Source organism: Ruditapes philippinarum, unplaced genomic scaffold (genome assembly GCF_026571515.1).
Source record: "Ruditapes philippinarum isolate M1 unplaced genomic scaffold, ASM2657151v2 ctg4764_1_1_1_1, whole genome shotgun sequence".
Classification (NCBI taxonomy): Eukaryota; Metazoa; Mollusca; class Bivalvia; order Venerida; family Veneridae; genus Ruditapes; species Ruditapes philippinarum.
The window spans coordinates 102,771-123,968 of NW_026854818.1; the positions used below are offsets into that span (position 1 = coordinate 102,771).

General features: G+C 33.8%; 1 protein-coding gene across 1 annotated transcript in view; it reads left to right on the forward strand.

Annotated features, from left to right (window-relative positions):
- The window catches only part of LOC132741158 (uncharacterized), a 29,363-nt gene extending 8,331 nt beyond the window's left edge, over nt 1–21,032 (forward strand). Inside the window, exons 5-11 of the mRNA XM_060729254.1 lie at nt 1,140–1,286; nt 6,501–6,586; nt 6,823–6,893; nt 10,830–11,003; nt 13,574–13,776; nt 14,672–14,766; nt 20,878–21,032. Coding sequence (XP_060585237.1) covers nt 1,140–1,286; nt 6,501–6,586; nt 6,823–6,893; nt 10,830–11,003; nt 13,574–13,776; nt 14,672–14,766; nt 20,878–21,009 — 908 coding nt within the window. The 3' untranslated portion in view covers nt 21,010–21,032. The remainder of the gene's footprint in view (nt 1–1,139; nt 1,287–6,500; nt 6,587–6,822; nt 6,894–10,829; nt 11,004–13,573; nt 13,777–14,671; nt 14,767–20,877) is intronic.
- The last annotated feature ends 166 nt before the right edge of the window (nt 21,033–21,198 follow it).

Here is a 21,198-nt window from a genome sequence, read left to right on the forward strand (position 1 = left end):
TATATTCTTTTAAACCGGCAATGATAATAATAGAAAAATAAAACAATTTCCATTATTAGAATTGCTTGTTTTTTCATCTTTTCTGTTTTCATTTCTATCATATTCCAAGATAAAATGGCGATGCCTGTTTTATAATAATAATATTAATAAAAAAATAATCATAATAATAATAATAATAATTTTAATTATTATTGTTATTGATAATAATAATAATAAATATTAATAATAATAATAATAATAATAATAATAATAATTATTATTATTATTATTTGGTTCCGTATTCCCGCCATTTTATCTGTTATTTGGATTTTATTTTAAATATTATTATTATATATTGTATTATACGTTTTTAGCGTCACATCTCATAGATGGAATATTCTCCCATTTGTTAGGAATGGGAATTGTCAGAAATAAGATTTTATCCAATGTATCAACATTGGACCCCCCCATAATCAGAATGGGAGATTTCACCCATGGGTGGATTTTCCCCGCAACGAAAATGGGAGGATTTTTAACATTACTTTTAATGTTTTCATTTACAAAATTAAGTATCTGAAGACAACAATAATAAATTTCTTGCATAAAAGTTTATACTTTATTTTTTTCTAAATCTCCCATTATTTTTTTCTACCATTTTTATAGAATAGGGGTAAAACCCCATATAAGATAGCAAAACCCCAGTGGGAGAAAGGGGGACTCAACTTTGAATGTCTCCCCAGCACTCATTGTTAGGGGTATGTGAAATTTTAAGACCAGTTTTGGTTTAACTTTATACCCAATTTTAACTGAACTCTTTATTTATTCTCTTAATACTTAAGAAAGTATAGCTGAGTTTGCGAAAATCCAGAATTTGCAAACTTATTCCGGAAGCTGTTTAAAATGTATATTATATTTACGACACACAGTATGAATGCTGTTTAAAACCCTTATTAATTTCGTATTTTTCAATTCTAAATAATTCAAACATAATTAGGCTGTCTTGAATTATATGTTCTATACATTAAGCGTAATTAAGTGTTTATATTAAGATATGTGTTTATTACAGAGCGTTTCAAATACTACTTAATATGCTATATCTTTCAAATAATTTTCGTTATTATCAAAACAAATGTCAACATTAGGTTGGTCATTATTTATAGAAAGATGTTTAACAAGAGATCAAAAAGAATCCTTCAAGTTTGATGGTCGGTTAATACAACTAACAGAAATACAGACTGAATCTTTAGGAAAATCATTAGATGAGAAGGCTATAGGAGAAGGTGCTTTTGGTCAAGTATTTCGTAGCAGTAAGTATATAATCTTGTCCATATCACTAGAATTCTATTTTAAATCAGCCTGCCATCCATATAGATATCAGTCGTATATCTCCGAATTGTGGGATATTGAGTTTTAATTGTCCGTCTGGCTGCTCTGTGGAAAATAATTATACTAGTATACGTAAAAGTATAAGCTTTCAAGTCTGTGGAAAGAACGTCAGGTATTCCAGAAACATACTGAATGGTATTGTTCTTAACCTAGAATACAGGATCATCCAAAGCTGTACACGATGCAAATATGAACTATATAAAGAGTATACCGGACATATATATAAAAGTTATATAATGAAATATCTGGACCTGTATTTTGCAATAGTAAAGAAAGCATCTCGGCACATTACGATGCTTATATAAAGCCAAATATTTGTAGATGCTTAATGTACATTTTAAATAAGAGCAGTATGTCCAAATGTCTTAGATCGTGATCCTCATACTTTGAGTATTTGAAATAATAACATATGATTTAACAAACAAAACATATTACATTTTAATGAAAAATATTTTATCAATTCAATATCATATGGACATATAAAAACTATCAATGAATGCACAAATAAAATTCGCAACTATGATAAGTGTGCCACAATAAATTTATGTTAACATAAATCTCGAGGGACTTCTTTAATGTTCAACCTAATGAACCACTTGAGTAGTATTTTAATTTTATGATAAATTATACGTTTCGTAGATATAATATTAAGGTTATTAAAAATGTAGTATGAGATGATCGTCGTCCGTCGTCCATCCACATGTGTTCATTAACACTCTAGTGGTCACATTTTTTGCTTAAATCATCATTAAACTTTGTAAGGATAGTTGTCTAGGTACTTGCTAGGATGAGTTCGAACATTGGTCATCTCGAATGAAAAACTAGGTCACAGGAGCTCAAAGTTAAATAATTGTTAACACTTTAGTGGCTGCTGTTTTGATCCAAATATCATGTAAATTATTCTGAATGGTTTTTTTTGATGACTTCTATGTCAATATTAAGTATGGATAACCTGGCTCAAAAACTAGGTCACACCGCCCAAATATGGAAAAAAACCTTGTTAACACTCTTGTAGTCACATTTCGGACTTAATTGTCATCAAACCTGCTTGATCAAAAAAGGATGCTTGACTAGTTAATTGTTTGAACGAGTTTGAACATGAACCATCTCTGCTGAAAAAACTAGCTCACATGAGCTAAAAAAGAAAATCTCTCTAGTGGCTACTATGTTGAACAAAATATCCTGTAAATTGTTCTGCAAGTTTGTTTTGATGATTTCTAGGTCAAGTTTGAATATGGGTCACCTGGAATCAAAAACTAGGCCGCATTGCTCAAATATGGAAAAATCTTGTTAAGTTAGTGGTCACATTTTTGTCTCAGTTGTCATCAAACTTGGTTAGAATTCTTGTTTAAGTAACTGCTCAGATAATTTCGATTGGTCAGGTGAGCGATCTAGAACCATCTTGGCCCTCTTTTTTAAAGAACTTACTCATTGTTGCCTAGATGTTAAACGACTATATTATTATCATTCGTCAACTGCTAAATATTACAACATTTCTTATAATATTGTCATTTTTTTCAAATTTCTTTAGATGATATGAATATGACACTTGTCTGGTTTGATTTTTAGCTTACCTGTCGCAAAGTGACAAGGTGAGCTTTTGTGAATACAATTTGTTCGCCGTCCATTTATTTTCCTTATATGTTTATAGTAAAAACATAATCAATATACCATTAAAATACCAAAATAGCTACAGCTTAGATATAAAGCATGAAAAAACTTATAATGTATGTTTACCAAGTGTGTTAAAATAAAAACCTGGGGTCAGAATTTGCTCTCCTCGGGCGTGGTGGGGAGGGGTGGGGGCGTTGATATTCCATTTATGTTTAAAGTAAAAACTATAAAACTGTTCATTTTTCAAACAAAATTGCTAAAATTGACTGTTACTTTGTAATTAATTAATAAATTATCTTTATATTTTGAAAATAACAAAAAATAAAAAAGAAAACAACAATAACATTTTGGACAATACCTTTTAAAAAACTGAACAAACCTTGACCCTGAGCTTTCAATCACATTAACCATCAAGATGAAATCATTGAATTTTGGTTAAATTATGACAATTTTGTAGACTAGTTACGGATTTGATTTATATTTGGACGAAGCAAGACTTGGGGCAAAACAAACATATTGTATAATTTAGATGTAAGCTTGACTTTTGAATTCAAATTAATTTGATTATCTTTTTTTTTCCAAAAGCTATGGTACTTTAAAGATGTGCACAGTTTAAGATGTAACATTGAACTTTTATAAGAGATGACCTTGATTTGACGACGTGGCCTACTTTTGAACTTTGATATCAGCTGATGAGATGATGATGGGATTTAGGTTAATATATGTAAGGTCATGGTCACTTAAGATGATAGTCAAGGTCACTAAAGATGATAAAATATTGGGATTTTGTCCAGACCATATCTCCTGCACATAATCAGGGATTTTCATGAGACTTCATACAAATGTTCACAACTATGAGAAGCAGTGTCATGTACGTGAACCAGGTTACTAGGTCACAGGTCTAGGTCACACTTAGAGGTCATTGAAAATCGCTTGTCCGGCGCGAACGTCTACATAACTAAAGGGATATCAATATAACTGTGACTTTGTCACTCATCAATAACTTGAATTAAATGCTTACGACATCAAGACGATGTCTTGCGCCCAAAAATACCGTCCTTATCTCAAAGGTCAAAGTCACACTAATATTTTGAATTTTCACATAATCACAATAAGGGTTTATAGGTACACACAATCGTGTCGGGGCTGTATCTTTGTCTGGCATCGAAGGATTTTAGAATAACTTGTCATAAATGTCTACCACATCAAGACGATTGGTTGGGTTTAAGAATCACGTCCCTGCCTAAAATGTCAATGTCACACTTTCATTTTTTCATTTATGTCTGGTGTGTAACTTTGTGATGCATCGGAAGAGTCAAGAATAACCTGGCATAAATGTCTACCACATCTAAACAATGTGTCGCGTTCTCGAATCACGCCCCTATCTCAAAGTTCAAGGTCACACTAACATTTTGAAGCTCACTTTATCACAATTAGAGTTTATAGATACACGAATTCGTGTCCGGACTTTGACTTTGTCATGTATTGAAGAATTGTACAATAACAAGGCATAAATGTCTTCCACATCAAGACAACATGTCGTTTTAAATACGGATATCCCTACCTTAAAGGTCAATATCACATTTATAGTTTGAAGGTACTCATTCTCTCTCGCAGAGTTTGAAGAAACACTTTCATGACTTGACTGTACCTTAATCATGCATCGACGGATTTTAAAATAACGTAGCTTGAATGTCTACGACATCAAGACGATGTGTAGTGGCTAAGGGTTATGTCCGTCTGTCTGTCCGTGCGTCCCCACTTACACAACAACCATGTCCAGACTGTTACTTGGTCATGCATTAAGAAATTGTTAAATAACTTGGCACCGATGTCTACCTAATCAAGACGATGTGTCACATCCAAGAAGCACGTCCCTTCCTAAAGGTCACGGTAACCCATATATTTTGAAGGTTCATTATATCACAATTAGAGATTATAGCTACAAACATTCGTGTCCGGACTATAACTGTGTCATGCATTGAAGAGTTTAATAATAACCTGGCACAAAAAATGTCAACCACATCAATTTTACGTGTTGTATGTCAGAGCCCTGTTTTTTTATGCCCCCACAATGTGGGTGCATATAGCGTTGCACTTGTCCGTCCGTCCGTCCGTCCGTCCGTCAGTCCGTCAGTCCGTCCGTCCTTACGTCCCGAAATCTTGTGAACGCAACTCCTCTTAAACCGGATGGCAGATTTTGCTTAAACTTACAGGGATGAACAACCTTAATATGTAGATGGTAGTAAAGGAAGGAATTTTTGCTGTGACCAAATTTAAGAGAATTATGGCCCTTTGTTGATTTTTTTACTACATACTATATAGAAATTTTGTGAACGCAACTCCTCTTAAACCGGATGACAGATTTTGCTTAAACTTACAGGGATGAACAACCTTAATGTGTAGATGGTAGTAAAGGAAGGAATTTTTGCTGCGACCAAATTTAACAGAATTATGGCCCTTTGTTGATTTTTTCACTATATACTATGTAGAAATTTTGTGACCGCAACTCCTCTTAAACCGGATGGCAGATTTTGCTTAAACTTACAGGGATGAACAACCTTAAGGTGTAGATGGTAGTAAAGGAAGGAATTTTTGATGCGACCAAATTTTACAGAATTATGGCGCTTTGTTGATTTTTTCACTATATACTATGTAGAAATTTTGTGAACGCAACTCCTCTTAAACCGGGTGGCAGATTTTGCTTAAACTTACAGGGATGAACAATCTTAAGGTGTAGATGGTAGTAAAGGAAGGAATTTTCGCTGCGACCAAATTTTACAGAATTATGGCCCTTTGTTGATTTTTTCACTATATACTATGTAGAAATTTTGTGAATGCAACTCCTCTTAAACCAAATGGCAGATTTTGCTTAAACTTCCATGGATGAACAACCTTAATGTGTAGATGGTTTTAAAGTAAGGAATTTTTGCTGTGACCAAATTTAACAGAATTATGGCCCTTTGTTGATTTTTAGTTTTCAACTTGTGGCACATGTAGTCCAAAAAATATTTGACCTAGAGTCATAAGATTGACAGAACAGTGGCGTGTGGGGGCATCCGTGTCCTATGGACACATTTCTAGTTTCCTCTAAGGTCAAGGTCAATGTAAAAATTTGAAGGTTTTTATGCCCCTAAGAGGAGTTTGAAGGTAAACATTAGTTTCCAAACTGTAACTTTGCCATGCTTTGAATGATTTCAAAATAACTTGACATCAATGTCTACCACACCAAGATGACATGTCTCATCAAAGACACTTGTCTCAGGGAGTTAAGTTTGCTATAAATAGCTCTTACTTTCACAAGAACAAAATTAAGTAATTAGTTACTTTCATTATTTTTTTCTTTTTTATAATACCTACATGCTAAAGAGACGATTTCGGGAGCACTCGTCACTTGCGTGCTTGCGTAAGGGTTTTATATATGAACTTTTTATCACAAATATGAGGAATATCGTAGAAATGTAATACGTTTCCTAATTATTTAAGAACTTTCAGCAGGTTTCTTTTTCATTTTTATATAGAGGATTCTGAAATGTTTGGAATTCCTGTCGCCGTAAAACAGATACCAACAATGACCAACGCACGAGGCAAAAAACACGCACGAATGGTGAGTCTTTCTCTATTTGAAATGCATTCAAGTCTTTTATACAATTATTGTGTCTTTGTAAACAAAAACGTTGTTTGAATTATGTTATTTGTGTTCATTTTTTATATTTCATAGAGATTTGTAAGAACAAAATTAATGCATTCATGTAAAAATGCATTTTGTCAAACACAATTCGCTACAATTTTAGCAAAGCCTTTGTTTGACGCTAACGTTCTTCTTAATGCTTTTTATTTAAGGAAATGATGGCTAATAGACTAATGAACCCATTCATACTCCCGCTTATAGCTTCTACTAAGACATCCAATGGGTAAGCTGCAGTAAATCGTATTTTGATTTTGTTTTGTAAATAAAAAGACAAAACAAGTTCTAATAATTTTGTATAATTATTAAATAAACAAATTTGTGCTGCAAAGAAATTCTATTTATATCGCAATTTAAATATGTTCATGTTTACATAAAGAAAACAGGAATTGCAGCACCTGATGTGTTCCATGGTTGCAATTTATAAGTGTTTATTTATATGTGCAAATTACAGTGTATGTGCAATTGCATTTTGCTAAATTCAGTACAAATGAGTCATATAATTTCAAAAGCGAACTCAAGAAAGTCTCGTGTCATGTGCTCAGACGACAATGTGCCATTAAACCTCATTGTAATAGGTAAGCGAACAAGTCAAAGCGAGGTTATGGAATAATTAATATTTTATAAAGACTCAATGATGGCTCCCCATCAGTTATCGACAGTAAACTAATGTAAGTTAAGAATGCCTCAGAAACGGATCGTGCAAAAAGGTATGCACAACATCGCAAGTCTTTGGACATCTCATAAAATATTTCCAGAAACATTATGAATTGCTTGAGTATCATCTAGATTGAATTGGTTCAAAAGTGTTGAAATGATTGAGGGTTTCGGAGCGGTTTTATCTAGTTCATAAGGGAGAGGGTTACACTTTTTCATAATATAATTATCAAGGAAGGCGAATTATTAAATTAACACCAATTTTACCCATAGACGAGATATAGTTGTCCGTGTGGGAGCGTTTATAATCACAAGCACTGAAATTTACCCGAGTACCGTACGGGAATGCTGCCATCTGGGTAACGATACTACTTAAAGGTTATTCGATAAATAAATAAAAAAATACAAACAAGTATAACAAAAAATCATATAATATAAAAATAAACAATAAAAACCATCAAAATAAACCAATTAGAATTATTTTTTGACAATGCAATGTTTCTTACTGTTGGGTATAAAGACCTTTTCACTACATAATTATGATCAACAGTGAGAGCATTTTATCTCAGTTTATAGACAGTTTTGTATGAAAAGGTTTTAGAAAAAAACGTTGATATACATTCAAAACAGACAAAGACAAAAGTCACATCCCGGCCAACTATAGGCCCGTCTCACTTACATCGATAACCTGCAAGATCCTGGAACACATTGTCCACAGTAATATAATGTCACACTTTGACACCAACCATATACTGAGAGACAACCAGCATGGTTTCAGGAAACGTCGCTCATGCGAAACTCAACTTTTAACAACAGTTGACACCATCGCCAAGTATCTCTCAGCGGGTAACCAAGTAGACGCCATTCTACTCGACTTCGAGAAGGCGTTCGACAAAGTTCCTCATTCCAGACTCCTCTACAAGCTAGACTTCTATGGCGTGAGAGGTCCCTTAAACCAGTGGATCAAATCCTTCCTGAGTAACCGCAAGCAACAGGTAGTCCTTGAAGGCACCAAGTCTGACCAAGATGATGTTATATCTGGCGTTTCCCAGGGAACCGTACTAGGTCCACTTTTATTCATGGCCTACATAAATGACATGCCTGACTGAACATCATCTGACATCCGACTCTTTGCGGACGACAGCCTCATGTACAGGGTCATCAAGAGTACAAATGACAAGGCAAGGCTGCAGCAGGATCTTGAAGCACTGGAACAATGGGAACGAACCTGGCTTATGCGATTCAATGCTTCCAAGTGCTATTTATTACACATATCATCAAACAAAAAGATAGATCACCAACACCAGTATATACTTCATGGCCAAGTCCTGCAATCAGTGGACCACAGCAAATACCTTGGTGTAACTGTCTCCAACAACCTCCCATGGGACAAGCACATACAGAATGTAGCTGCCAAAGGAAACACTGGGATTTGTGAGGAGAAACTTGAAGGACTGTACACCACAACTGAAAGCAGCAAGTTACTGCACTTATGTACGCACAAGTCTTGAATATGCAGCAACGGTTTGGGATTCTCATCTTCAGACACACATAGATTCACTTGAGCAGATCCAGAAAAGGGCAGCCAGGTTTGTCAAAAATGACTATAAATGCAGAACACCCGGATGTATGACAGAAATGCTGAGGAGCCTGGATTGGAACACCCTCCAACGAAGAAGGAAGGAAGCAAGGTTAAACATGCTCTACCGCATTCAACATGACCTAGTAGACATCCCCAAGGACAAGTACCTACTACTGAGTATACAATCCAAGAAGAACACCAGTGACAGTAGAACACGTATACGTTTCTACCAAGAACGCACCACTGGCAGGATGTATACAAATACCTTCTTCCCCAGGACAATTGTTGACTAGAATGGCCCGGCACCAACAGTCACCGCCGCGGAAACGTCGGATGCTTTCCGCGCGCGCCTGCCGGCCTCCATCTTAATTCACTTCACAACGTCTCTGTAAATATATTTGTTATCAGTTTTTACAACTTTTATCGCTGAGCGGAAGAGTGTTCCATCTCACCATGTACATAGTTCTGCAGAGCCTCATTACGTTCCTTTTGGATCCCGGCTCTTATACTGGAAGAAGAAGAAGAAAGGGCGATGGATGTAAGGAGGAATAACGCACGACGCATGTAGCGTTACTTTAAAACGTTGTCATCGTGTACTCCGGTGATGAATAAAAGCATATTTCTTATATGTATATTTATAACATGTATTTGTTATTTACTTACATATTTTGGATTGTAATGTAGTTTTGTAAAGTCGAGGTGAACACTTCAATACTATTTAAACATTCACGTTGAATTTACAAAGTTTAAGCGTGTGTCAATATAATGTCCGAACAACCCTCAAATAATCCATTTAACTTAAAGAAAAGATAATGTCAGGCAATTTCTCTATACCTGATGATGTGCGTGAGAGAAATCGTACTAATATCTCTCATGTCTATTGTCAAATTAGTAATTCTCACATCTAAAGGTATGACGTTGTTAGTGTTGTTGGTGTAAATAAAGCTTATTTTATTAATTAATTGTATTAGGACATAATTAATTGTTTTAGGGCACATTGTTTGCCGACCATGTCTATAATGTTTGTGACATTAGTTTTGTCCACTTTCTACTACCAGAAAAAATTGATTAACGATGTATATTAAGGGCATGTATTTGCCAACGTTTTAGCACGCCATGTCCGATTTTAACATATTTTATAATAAACGATTTTTGTCACATTAGAGGAATTTCCGACCGCACACCTTAGTCCAATGAGCCTGTTATTTTTAAAAGTCTAATAATACTGTTAGTAATGTGCATTTGATAGGTATATTTGGTAACCTATCACACTAACAATGATTGCAGGTGCCATTCTCTTTTTAAGACGACATTTAACCTAAAGGCCTTATGTCTGGTTATTTCAGAACAAACTTTTCTTAAGAAGTTGGTAACTTGTTGCATCTCATATTGCTGACTATCATTAACGTCATCTGTTTCTTGGTGTTTCCTTACTTGGCATCTATTTGTTGATGGATGACGGCCATTAACTTTTGTAATGGCTGCTTGCTTGAGAGATATTTGCCTTATGCATGTCAATTTTAATTTATCGTCCTGCTGAAATCTTTGTTACAAGTCATGTTATATATTGTAATAAACAACTAACCAACTGAAAAGAAATCAGAAATTGTTTTGAAGAATAGGGTATGTAACTACATTGCATTGAAAGTGGCTGACTGTCATGCGTATCTTAGTGTACTTAGTGCACGAATTGCTCACTGTACTTTTCCTAAAACTAATGTTCACTGTTCGATTAGTTTCAATAAACGTTTAAGTATGCTTACCAACGCATTCATAGTATCGATTAAACTGGCGGAATGGTATGTTTAAAAAACTAGGTGTTGTGATTATTTTTATCATGTGCATAAATGTATGTTATCTAATAATATGTATAAATATGTAAATGAGTCCAAATTCTATTTTATAAGTCTTTTGTTTATCCAGAGACATTTGGTTAATTACTCCCTATTGTGAAAATGGTGATCTTGAAAAAGCTATTAAAGACGGTAAAGATAGTAAAGATAAGATGGAAATTAATATGCAGAGGACACGAGTAAGGATTGCGCTGCAAATTGCATTAGCAATACAGTATATTCACACTGAAGTCCCAAATGTTAGGTATCCATTTTGTTTTATGTCTTTTCGAGAGATAACATTTTACTGCTCTTATGAGAGTTTATTAAGTTACAGCAATGTCTCTAGTTTTGTCCCCCGCCTTTTCAAAGAAAAAAAGGGGATATAGAAATAGGCTCCGTCCGTCAGATGTCCGTCTGTGCGTACAAACCCAGATGTACGTGTGTGACTTGGAGAACGGTACTTTTCACTTTGAGAACGGTACTTTTCCTTTGATCCTATTCATTCCGTTTTTACTTGTGTTTGTCTTTTTTAGGCCTTGTGCGACTAGAAATGGCTGAACAGATCAAAGGAAAAAATGTCATATAAGTACCATTTTGTAAGTATGTGCGTCCGTCTGTCCGCACTACCGGATAGGGAGAAGGGGCGATCACACTGTAAACAGAACAAAAGAGGACAATACAGTTCATTCCGTAACAGTAGAGAAAGGGGCTATTGGCCCTCTATTAAACAAACGAAAATAACGACAGAAATAGCCCCTTATTCTATTTCGGCCGTCCGTCCTTCCGTCCGTCCGTCCGTCAAACTTTTGTGTCCGGTCAATAAGTTTGTCATGTATCAAGGAATTTAAAATGACGATGTGTCATGCGCAACAACCAGACCCTTATCCCCAGCGTCGGGTCAAGGTCGCACTTGCTCATTCAAGGTCATCATTGTCTATTTGAGGGTATATGTCGTGTCTGGTTCATTACTTTCCTAACTTTAAAGGGATTTTGTAAATACTTACTACAATTAATGACAATTATGAGGCAATGTGTCATACGCAACAACCTGTCATCTACCCCCATGGTCAAGGACACACTAAGAGGTCAAAGATAAACTGAGTCTGTTATAGGTAAGGCTCCCACGTTTACAATTTTTTGTAAATGTTTACACGATTGCTAAGAACCGAAACGATACCGTTTAAACGGCGGTACTTCTACATGCTATACTACACCATGTATCGAAGTCGCCAAATGATGGCTTAGATCTACTTTCTATTTTAACACAAGTATACAAATGATAATGTTCAGGGCTAATAACGATTGAGTCGGCACACATTTTCTGCATTGTATCTATATTTTGCTCTTTTGAAAGATCAAAGGAAAACCACCTTTCCAAAAACGTATTATGTCACGAGCGATTATTGCACGAAAATCCTGTGTGGGGGTTGTAAATACCTATTTCTCGTATTTTACTTTGAAATAAACCAGTAACAATTGATGGAATTCATGATTACAGGCAATGATTAAGATATTTTTAAGACAATATGGTCATTTCGATTAAACTGAAAATCGAAACGAATCCGTTTAAACGTGTAACCGTGGGGGCCTTAGTTATAGGGTATATTTTTGTGTCCGGTCCATACATTTTTCATTGATCAAAGTATTTTGAAAATACTTGGACAAATTGTCATATTAATAAGACAATGTGTCACGCGCAACAACTGCATCCCTACCTCCAAGTTCAAGGTCACATTTTGAGGTCAAAAATTAACACAGTATAGGGTATATTTTATGTCAGGTCTAAAACTTCTTCATAGATAAATGGGTTTTGATAATACTTGGCACAAATAGTCACAATAATAATATGATGTGTCATGCGCAATACCTGCACCCCTACCTCAAAGGTCAATGTCACACCTAGAGTTCAAAGATTAACATAGTCTGTTATAGGGTATAGTTTGTGTCCGGTCTATAACTTCTTCAAAGATCAAGGGATTTGTAAATACTTGGCACAAATGTTCTCTAATGAGACGCTATGTCTTGTGCAATAATCAGTCGCCTACACTAAGGTCAAGGCAAATATCTTTTGAAATATTGATCAGATAATTGTATTTCTATTGACACCTACGGTACATAGGAATTATTTCATTATTTCATTATTAAATAAATTTATTGTTGTATTGCAGATCTAGCATTAATAAAAATTTAACTAAAAGTCCTGATCCATACCTCAATCTTTTGAAATAGCACAATGGTATGTTTCATATAATACTTCCCTAAGACTGGGGACATTGGTTACTCTGTTACAAATTCTTGGGTTATCAAAGGTTAACTCGACACGTGTTTTTTAAATGTTGTCTGAGATAATCAATGTATGCCTAACTATCATTTTACTTTTTGTCAAGAAAATCAATATTCAAGGGACGCCGCTGACGTTTTAGACATGAAGGGACTTAAAATATTTTTGCAATACTTCATATTATTAATTTCCCTCCGTTTGCCCACTGCTTTTCACTCAAAGTTGGCTACAAACAGTGTAAAGAGGTTAAGGTTACTTTTGTTAATTCTTTTCCGGAAATATTTCTGGAAATATTTTTCAAGACTTAGAGATGTAGGTCCCAACAAAGCGCATGTACGCACAATTTAAGATAATTTCTTTCTGGCTACAAATACTAAAGAATAAAGCTTGAGGTTATTTCAGTAATAACTTCCAGTGGATCTCTCAAATTATGCAAGAGTTTTTAGATTCTATATTTTTAGTTTATTACCTCAGAGAAGCTCCATTTATGCACTTTTGTTTTTCAAATGATAATTATGTGTTTTATTTTTTTTTTTCATTGCTATGTTTAGGGGTTCTATTCTTCATAAAGACGTAGCATCTTCAAATGTTGTGTTGGATAAAAATCTAAATGCACGTCTTATAGACTTCGGACTGGCCAGAGAAAAGAATGATCCATCGAAAACCTACTCAGTAAAGGAAGGTTATATACATCCTCAAAAAGGTCATGGGGATCCCATTAAAGAGAGCTTAGATTATTTTAACTTTGGAATAAGTAAGTTTCATAGCATTCAAAATATATAGCCTTTGTTAATCTATTGGTGATAATTCATGAACTAATTAAGTCCGTTAAAATGATCACGCATCAATTATTTTTTGCTTAACATGTTTGTGATAAGGGCCTTACATTGAGATCATTTTCTTTACACCTGGCTATTTCCAATACTTACAGATAGGAAATATTATTTAAATAATATAATCTTACAAGGTTTTATTTAATTATTTACTATTAAGACTGATTGTAATTATACCAATTAATTTTATCATGTACTGTAAAGTTTAAGTGATAGATCATTTGGTTGGATGTCAGATAGACATTACATAAATGTTTGGGTTTTATTTGAATTAAATTCAAGTGGACAATTTAGGTATTACTATAAAACGAACCTTAAAGGATCAGAGACAAGTCAGTTTTTCATTGTAGATTTATTGACGACTTGTTCTGTTCTTTACAACATTCAAATTTACAAAGTAACCGACGTTAATATACTTTTCTGTGTAACATAATAGTGGAGAATAGTTTTACATTCCCGAGAGTCTCTCTGTCAAGTGCCATTTAATCCTTGATGAATAAAACTATTTTCTTTTAATATTTTGGCGCATGACACATTCTCTGCCTTATGTTGATCAAAGAAACACGCGGTTTCCTTTCAAAAGTTTGATGAACAATACTGTTGTATCATCTTAGTCAATTTAACTATGACCTGAATATAATACGTGAAAAACAAAACAATGGAAAACAAAACGTAACATCTCACCATGAACCATTAAAACTCTCAATGCATTTGGACTTAAAATTGTATTGTATAGAGCATGTGATTATAGATCGTACTTTAAAATCTCAACATGTCTTTTATCTACACAATGTTCTGTTTTTTTATCTTTATCAGTTATTCTGGAACTGTTGACAAGTCTTGGACCTTTAGGAGAAAAACAATTCCACTTAAGGAACATGGATAACAAACAGATTCAAGATAAATTGGATGTAAGTTTCCCGCTTTTTCCTCCAGGTGAGGTGGTTTGATCCATGGAGTTTCCTAAAGTATGTAACGCCAGAAGTTAGCAAAAACAATCTTACCTGTTTCGGCGCCATATGACTCATATTGTGTTGGTGAGCCGTAAAATCAAACAAAACAAACACACATTAGTTTTATATGATAGAGGCTTTATGTTTGTTTTGCATGTAATATCGAAATATATTAGACAAATTAAGGACCAAATGCAATAGTTTTCGAGTTGCGCTATCGTGAGTGAGAGTAATTGACAGCTCGTGCTTAGGAGTAAAATGCAAATTGATCATGCACGCAAAACACTCAAATGGTCTATTTATCATTCATTTTGTACATAATGAATTACTACAAAAAGTACAATATAATGTATATCGTGGGCCGGAGGCCTTTAACTACAATAAAACGTATGTTATGTTATGTTACTAGCCCAATTTACATTTTTGAACATTTAACAAATATTACTATTGTAAAATTAAAAGGAATAAGTTTACTTACTGTCTACATGCTTTTCAGAAGAAAGCGAAATTGTATTTTGATACTTTTACAATTATCAACACATAATTACCCAGTACCTCAACTGTTGAGAATTCGAGAAAAAAGAATACACTTTTATTTTTAACATGAACATTGTTACGCTATCTTATGGAGAGCGCATGACTTGATGGTGCAAAATCATTTACGAAAACATAAAATAGATAGACCATTTGAGTGTGTGGCATAAATGATTCATAAGAGTCACACAAATACATGTATATAAATAATGCATTATCAACATACTTTACCTCATTTGCATACGCCCTTCTATGTTTAATATGACGTCATCCGGTCCATATATCGCATACAGACCGGCTACCTAGTCCCTAATTCTTATTTTGATTGGATGACGTCGTATGGATTACAGTAGGGTGAACGTTTCAGTTGTCAAAAAAAGGCGTTTTTCGTTCGTGCGTTTTTCGTAAACGTTTTTGCGTATATCGTGCAACGTGCGTTTGTTGAAACGTTTTCTCAAGCGTGCACCATTTACAAGCGTTTAACGTTAACGGTTTTTCGTGTATCGTGTTTCGTCTATCGTGCGTTTGAAAGCGTGCTTGTGTTATTCCCAGAAAAGTTTTGTTTGCGTCTGCGTTCGTCTAAACGTCTAAGTACTGTGCTTTGCGTCTGTTAATATTGAGAAGTGAAATAATATCTTAGATAGATATATTTTGTAAATTTTGGGTTTCTTAAACATGTAAAAGATGTTCAGTGTCCCTGTCAAACAATAGAAGTATTATATAAAGAAACTTTATTATGATATTTACATTAAAGTTTAAAAGTTTGTGACTTCTTGGTTAATACCAGAATTCTATGTGCCTTACGCCGAAGATTACTTTTAATCCTATTTTACATACGCATATTATATTAAAATTTTATTACTATTTTATTGCAACATTTTTGATATTCAGTTCAGCAAACATGTGTTTTTATTCGTACTAATATATCCGATATGACGTTCGCCAGACATCATATGAAATGATAATCAGACTAGCACTCCCCCTCCCTCTTTACCAGTTCATCTTCTGACGTTTCATCAAAGACTGGCCGAATCCTTTTTACTTTAAACAGTTCCTACCCATTTTTCGTAACAGATATATATTGATATGTAACAGCCTGGCAGGGACTCAAACACCCTGACACTCGGAATACAATTCCGGGGCTCTTCCCTCTGAGCTATTCGGCCGCTTACACATTTAATGTGTCGAAATACTGAATAGTTATAAACCTACTGTATATGCAAATATTTCATTGAATCCCCCAGGATTACTTAGCAATGAGAATTAGTTTCTAGCTGGGCTATATGTCAGTCACAGGGTGAGTAATGTGCAGCCTGATATGGACTTGTATCCGTGACTCTCAGAATACCCTAACGCGGCTGAACCGACTGAGCTGTCCGGCTGCTTACACATTTTATGCGCTTAATAGTGAACACCTCTAAATCGTGAAAAGTACGGTTAAATAATTTAAAAAAACAAAACAAAAAAAAAAACAGCTAAATAAATTATAAATTAACAAAAATTAGAAAAAAATAAACAACAAAAACAAAAACACACACACACATTTTTTTTTTTATAATTATTTTTTACTAAAACGGGAAGAGACATATACATATATAGTGAAAAATTTACAAATACATTGTACTTTTTCTATATTTGGTACAAATTAAAATAGCTAGCCTTTTTTGTAGATAAGAAAATTCTATGGTGGTTAATATGTACCATATTGTACTTTTGCTTCCCTAGGTACCATTCCTATTATGTACAATATAAACAGTTACAATTATTTTAGCACTCTTTTAAAATTGTCAATCCTTCGTTCCCCATCCCGTTCGGTGGTTACATTTTTAAAGTTCAATACATCTTTATCTTATATGAGGTCCCTAATATAACCCACTTTGATATACATATATAGCTCATTTGATTTTTATTCTGTACATTATCTCATATCACTTTTACGGTTAATTGATCCGTACTCATTACTTAACATAATACCCCTTTGAGATACCCGAGATGAGCCCGTGTCGCACTTTATTAACTTAAAAGTATATAACCTGTCCTTATATAACCATATAATTCTTTGAAGATTTTTCCAGCTAGGATGCTAGGAATTCTGTAGTCCCAAGTCACTTTTTTAACTTCCCTCAAGTAAGTTATAGACCTCATAACTGTATAACCATAATATCACTTACTTAAATAAATGTATAGGAACATGTTATTTGGTACCCATTTTGCATACTTATATCCCTTGCGACCTATACAATTTCAATTGATTGTAGTTTTTAATTTTCCTACAATATCAACTTCAATTCATAAAAAGAGCATAATACGAGATCTCTATGAAAAGTAATGTAATTTGATAACACAATCCAAATAAACTTTATTAATTAAAAGCTTTAATTAGATGACTTTAAAAGCAAGATTCAAATAATTTTTGATTAAAAATACAATGTTATAGCAAATTCCATGTGGACCACAACTATTAAAGAAAGCGCATAAAATGTCGATACACTGGGTAATTTTACCTTAAACTTTACCTCTTAGTAAATGAAACAGAGTTTTTAAAATAACATAAATATATTATATTAATCAACAAGCATATTAAGTTGACTAAAATAAGTGAGTCCTACCAAATTTCATTACAAAATATAAGAACTATGGGAAATCCCCTAAGATGCCTAACTGAGTCACTCGTGGCCACGACATAGTATCTCGTGGCCACGACCTAGCTATCTCGTGGCCACGACTAAGTAACTCGTGGCCACGACATAGTATATCGTGGCCACGACTTAGCTATCTCTTGGCCATGACTAAGTAACTCGTGGCCACGACCTAGCTATCTCGTGGCCACGACTTAGTAACTCGTGGCCACGACATAGTATATCGTGGCTAAGATTTAGCTATCTCGTGGTCACGACCTAGAAGCTTGTGGTCACGAAATAGTATCTCGTGGCCACGAGATAAATAAAAACACACACATGTCTTCTTTGTGCCACCGTAAGTAACAATTACATCCGTTTGATTAATATGAAAAGAAAACACCCCAAATTTTATTGAAAAATAATAAAAGGTATGGCAAATTTTCTATAATCCCCAAAACCAGGACAGACAGAGGTGTTCTGACCCACTATCAGTAAGGAAGTGTTCCCGTCCCTGTCCCTGTACTTATAATTCAATAGTTTATTTGCAGTAAAGGTCTTATGACTATAACTGACATTATATATGGAATCACAAAAAGATACTGTAAACTTATTTATTCAATTCTTTATAGTAAAGTCACAGCTCAGAACTGTTCACTATTGAGAGGAGAAGATTTGCAAGTGGACTGGTAGCTTAGTCGGTAGTCAGCTGCGACATAGTATATCAGGAGTCCCTGGCTCAAGTCCAAGGCAGGCTGCATATATTTCTTACCCTTTGACATTTGACTCCCAACAGTTAGTAATAAAACAATGTGAAATTGGCCTTGGAGTTTCATACCATCACCTATTCCAAAGGGGACTGTGATGGATGGTATAAAACTCCAAGTCCTATTTCACATTGTTCACTGTACCCATTCAAGGACGAATTTCAATAAAGCAGGGGGATATGTAATGGTTCCGAACTGTTCAATATTTAGGGAGATGATGTGTTATCAGCCTAATACAATATATATCAGTCGGTTGAGCTGCTGAATGGTATTCCGAGGGACCCGGGTTCAAGTCCTAGTATGGCAGCACCTATTTTTTAACTTGTGACAGTAACAAAAAAGGAAGGTATTAGACATTTAATGTTGCTTAATAATAATATAGCATATTAAAACATATTAAGTGCATATATTATAAAGTCAATAAATTTCAATTTAAACTGCTATGAAACATATATTCTAATGCGCCGCTCTTTTGGTAAATTCATATACTTTACAGTTTACACATGATTCACAAATTATTGAAGTCCCACATTCCTCCCCTCCTGGCACTTATTGAGGTGCATGAGGTTGATAGGTTTCTTCATTTTCCTCATTTTTTTCTCAGTTACAGTTTCGGGCATAAAATAAAAGTTTATTCTTAATATTATACTCTTATTCATTAAATTTCATAAGGCTTGTGTGGACACATCACCAATGTAATTGTTACATAGTATAAAATACATAAAATAAAGGTTCTAATTAATAAACCAGTTTTCATAATAATTAAAATAAATTAGCTTTATTCAATATTTTTCACACTTCTTATTGTTTAATAAGTAAAACATTTTATGTTTTATGTAAAACATTTTTTAATCAATGTTTTTTTATGGTATTCAATTTTTTGATAACAAAAAAAGAGAATAAATACATACATGTAAAAATTATTATGTTAAATTATTCTTTAATATTAGCGCATGGTAGCTTATAATTTCAAAAATCATTAGTGGAGACTGCACTACAAATTTAAACATAATTTAGTGCCAGGTTGAGTGCATTACAGGTCTATCATAAGCCCGTTTAAAATACATGATTGTCTAGCTATCATTTTATCAAATCGCTAAACGATCTAGCTAAAGTTGTTAAAAACTTACATGATAAGGATATTTAATTAAACGTTAAGAAACGTTTTCTATTTTGTATTAGTTTTAGCGTGCGTATATCGTTTAGCGTATTTCGCTTAGCGTAAATCGTTTTGCATGCGTCTGTGTATTTCGTTTCGTAACGTTCGTTCGTAAAGCGTGTAACATGCGTGCCTTTTTTTCCGGAGCGTGCGTTTTGCGTGTAAACTGAAACGTTTACCCTGCTGTACCACTTCTAATTTGATGCCATTAAAATACCAGCGTTCGTAGTTACACAATGGACCACTTTTTCGAAAAACCATGATTTTAGATTTATCGGTGTTTAATTGTAGTCCACTATTATTGCAAAACGTTTCTATGGTATTTATATGTCTTTGTAAGTTTTTAGCTGTATCTGCAAATGTTGATTGTGGTTATATGTATGTATGAAATTAAATTGATTTAAATATCATTTTATGTTGTAAAAGAGGCGAAATGAAAATGCTAATAATTAATTATTAAGTAATCTGTAATGAATGAACGACTATTGAAAGAACTATAAGACATTGAACTTTATTTTTATATTTGATTTTCACTATTTTAAATGAAGAATTGATTTTGTATTGCTTTGATTACCATTAACATGAACAAATTGAATATTTGAATAAAACAAAAATTATGAAAACCATTTTTGTGTACGCCATTAACCTAAAGTGAGGCAAAAGACTTGTTTTGTTTTTTTTCAATTTCCTTATACACACGTATTATTATTTATTCATTTTTATTTTTTTAATGTCACGCCTACACAACACACACCTCAAGATAAATGAGAAAAAAAGATCATCGAAATGACAGGACATTGAACTATCTACTATGATTTTCTCAATTTTATGCGCAGAATAGTACTATCGAAAACAGTTACTGTGATTTCGAGCAAAGCACATAAGGAGTGCATTAAGGAGGTATGCGTTTCGAATGATCCACGCAAGTAATTGAAACGATTTATAACAAGTTATATGTATATAATTGTATGCTTGTATCACCTTTTTGCAGACAAAAGTTTGGAACGATAAAGAAATAACGAAAAAGCTGTATGAAATGTCCAAGAAGTGTTTGAAGGAATTTAAATGGACTATTGGAGATTTTGAAACAAATGTCATTGAACAATTACTAGTACGTTTTTAAACCATTTGTGTTTTGAACAGTTTTATACTTACCTTAAAGAATTTGATGCAAAGGCTTTATCAATGACATGTTACACTAAAGAAGTTCTTATGTAAAGTGATAGTGAAAATGTTTTTGACAGGTCATTTTTGTGTGTACTTTAAAACACTGCATGCAAAAAAGAACTTTCATTGGATGCTTTGGACTTAG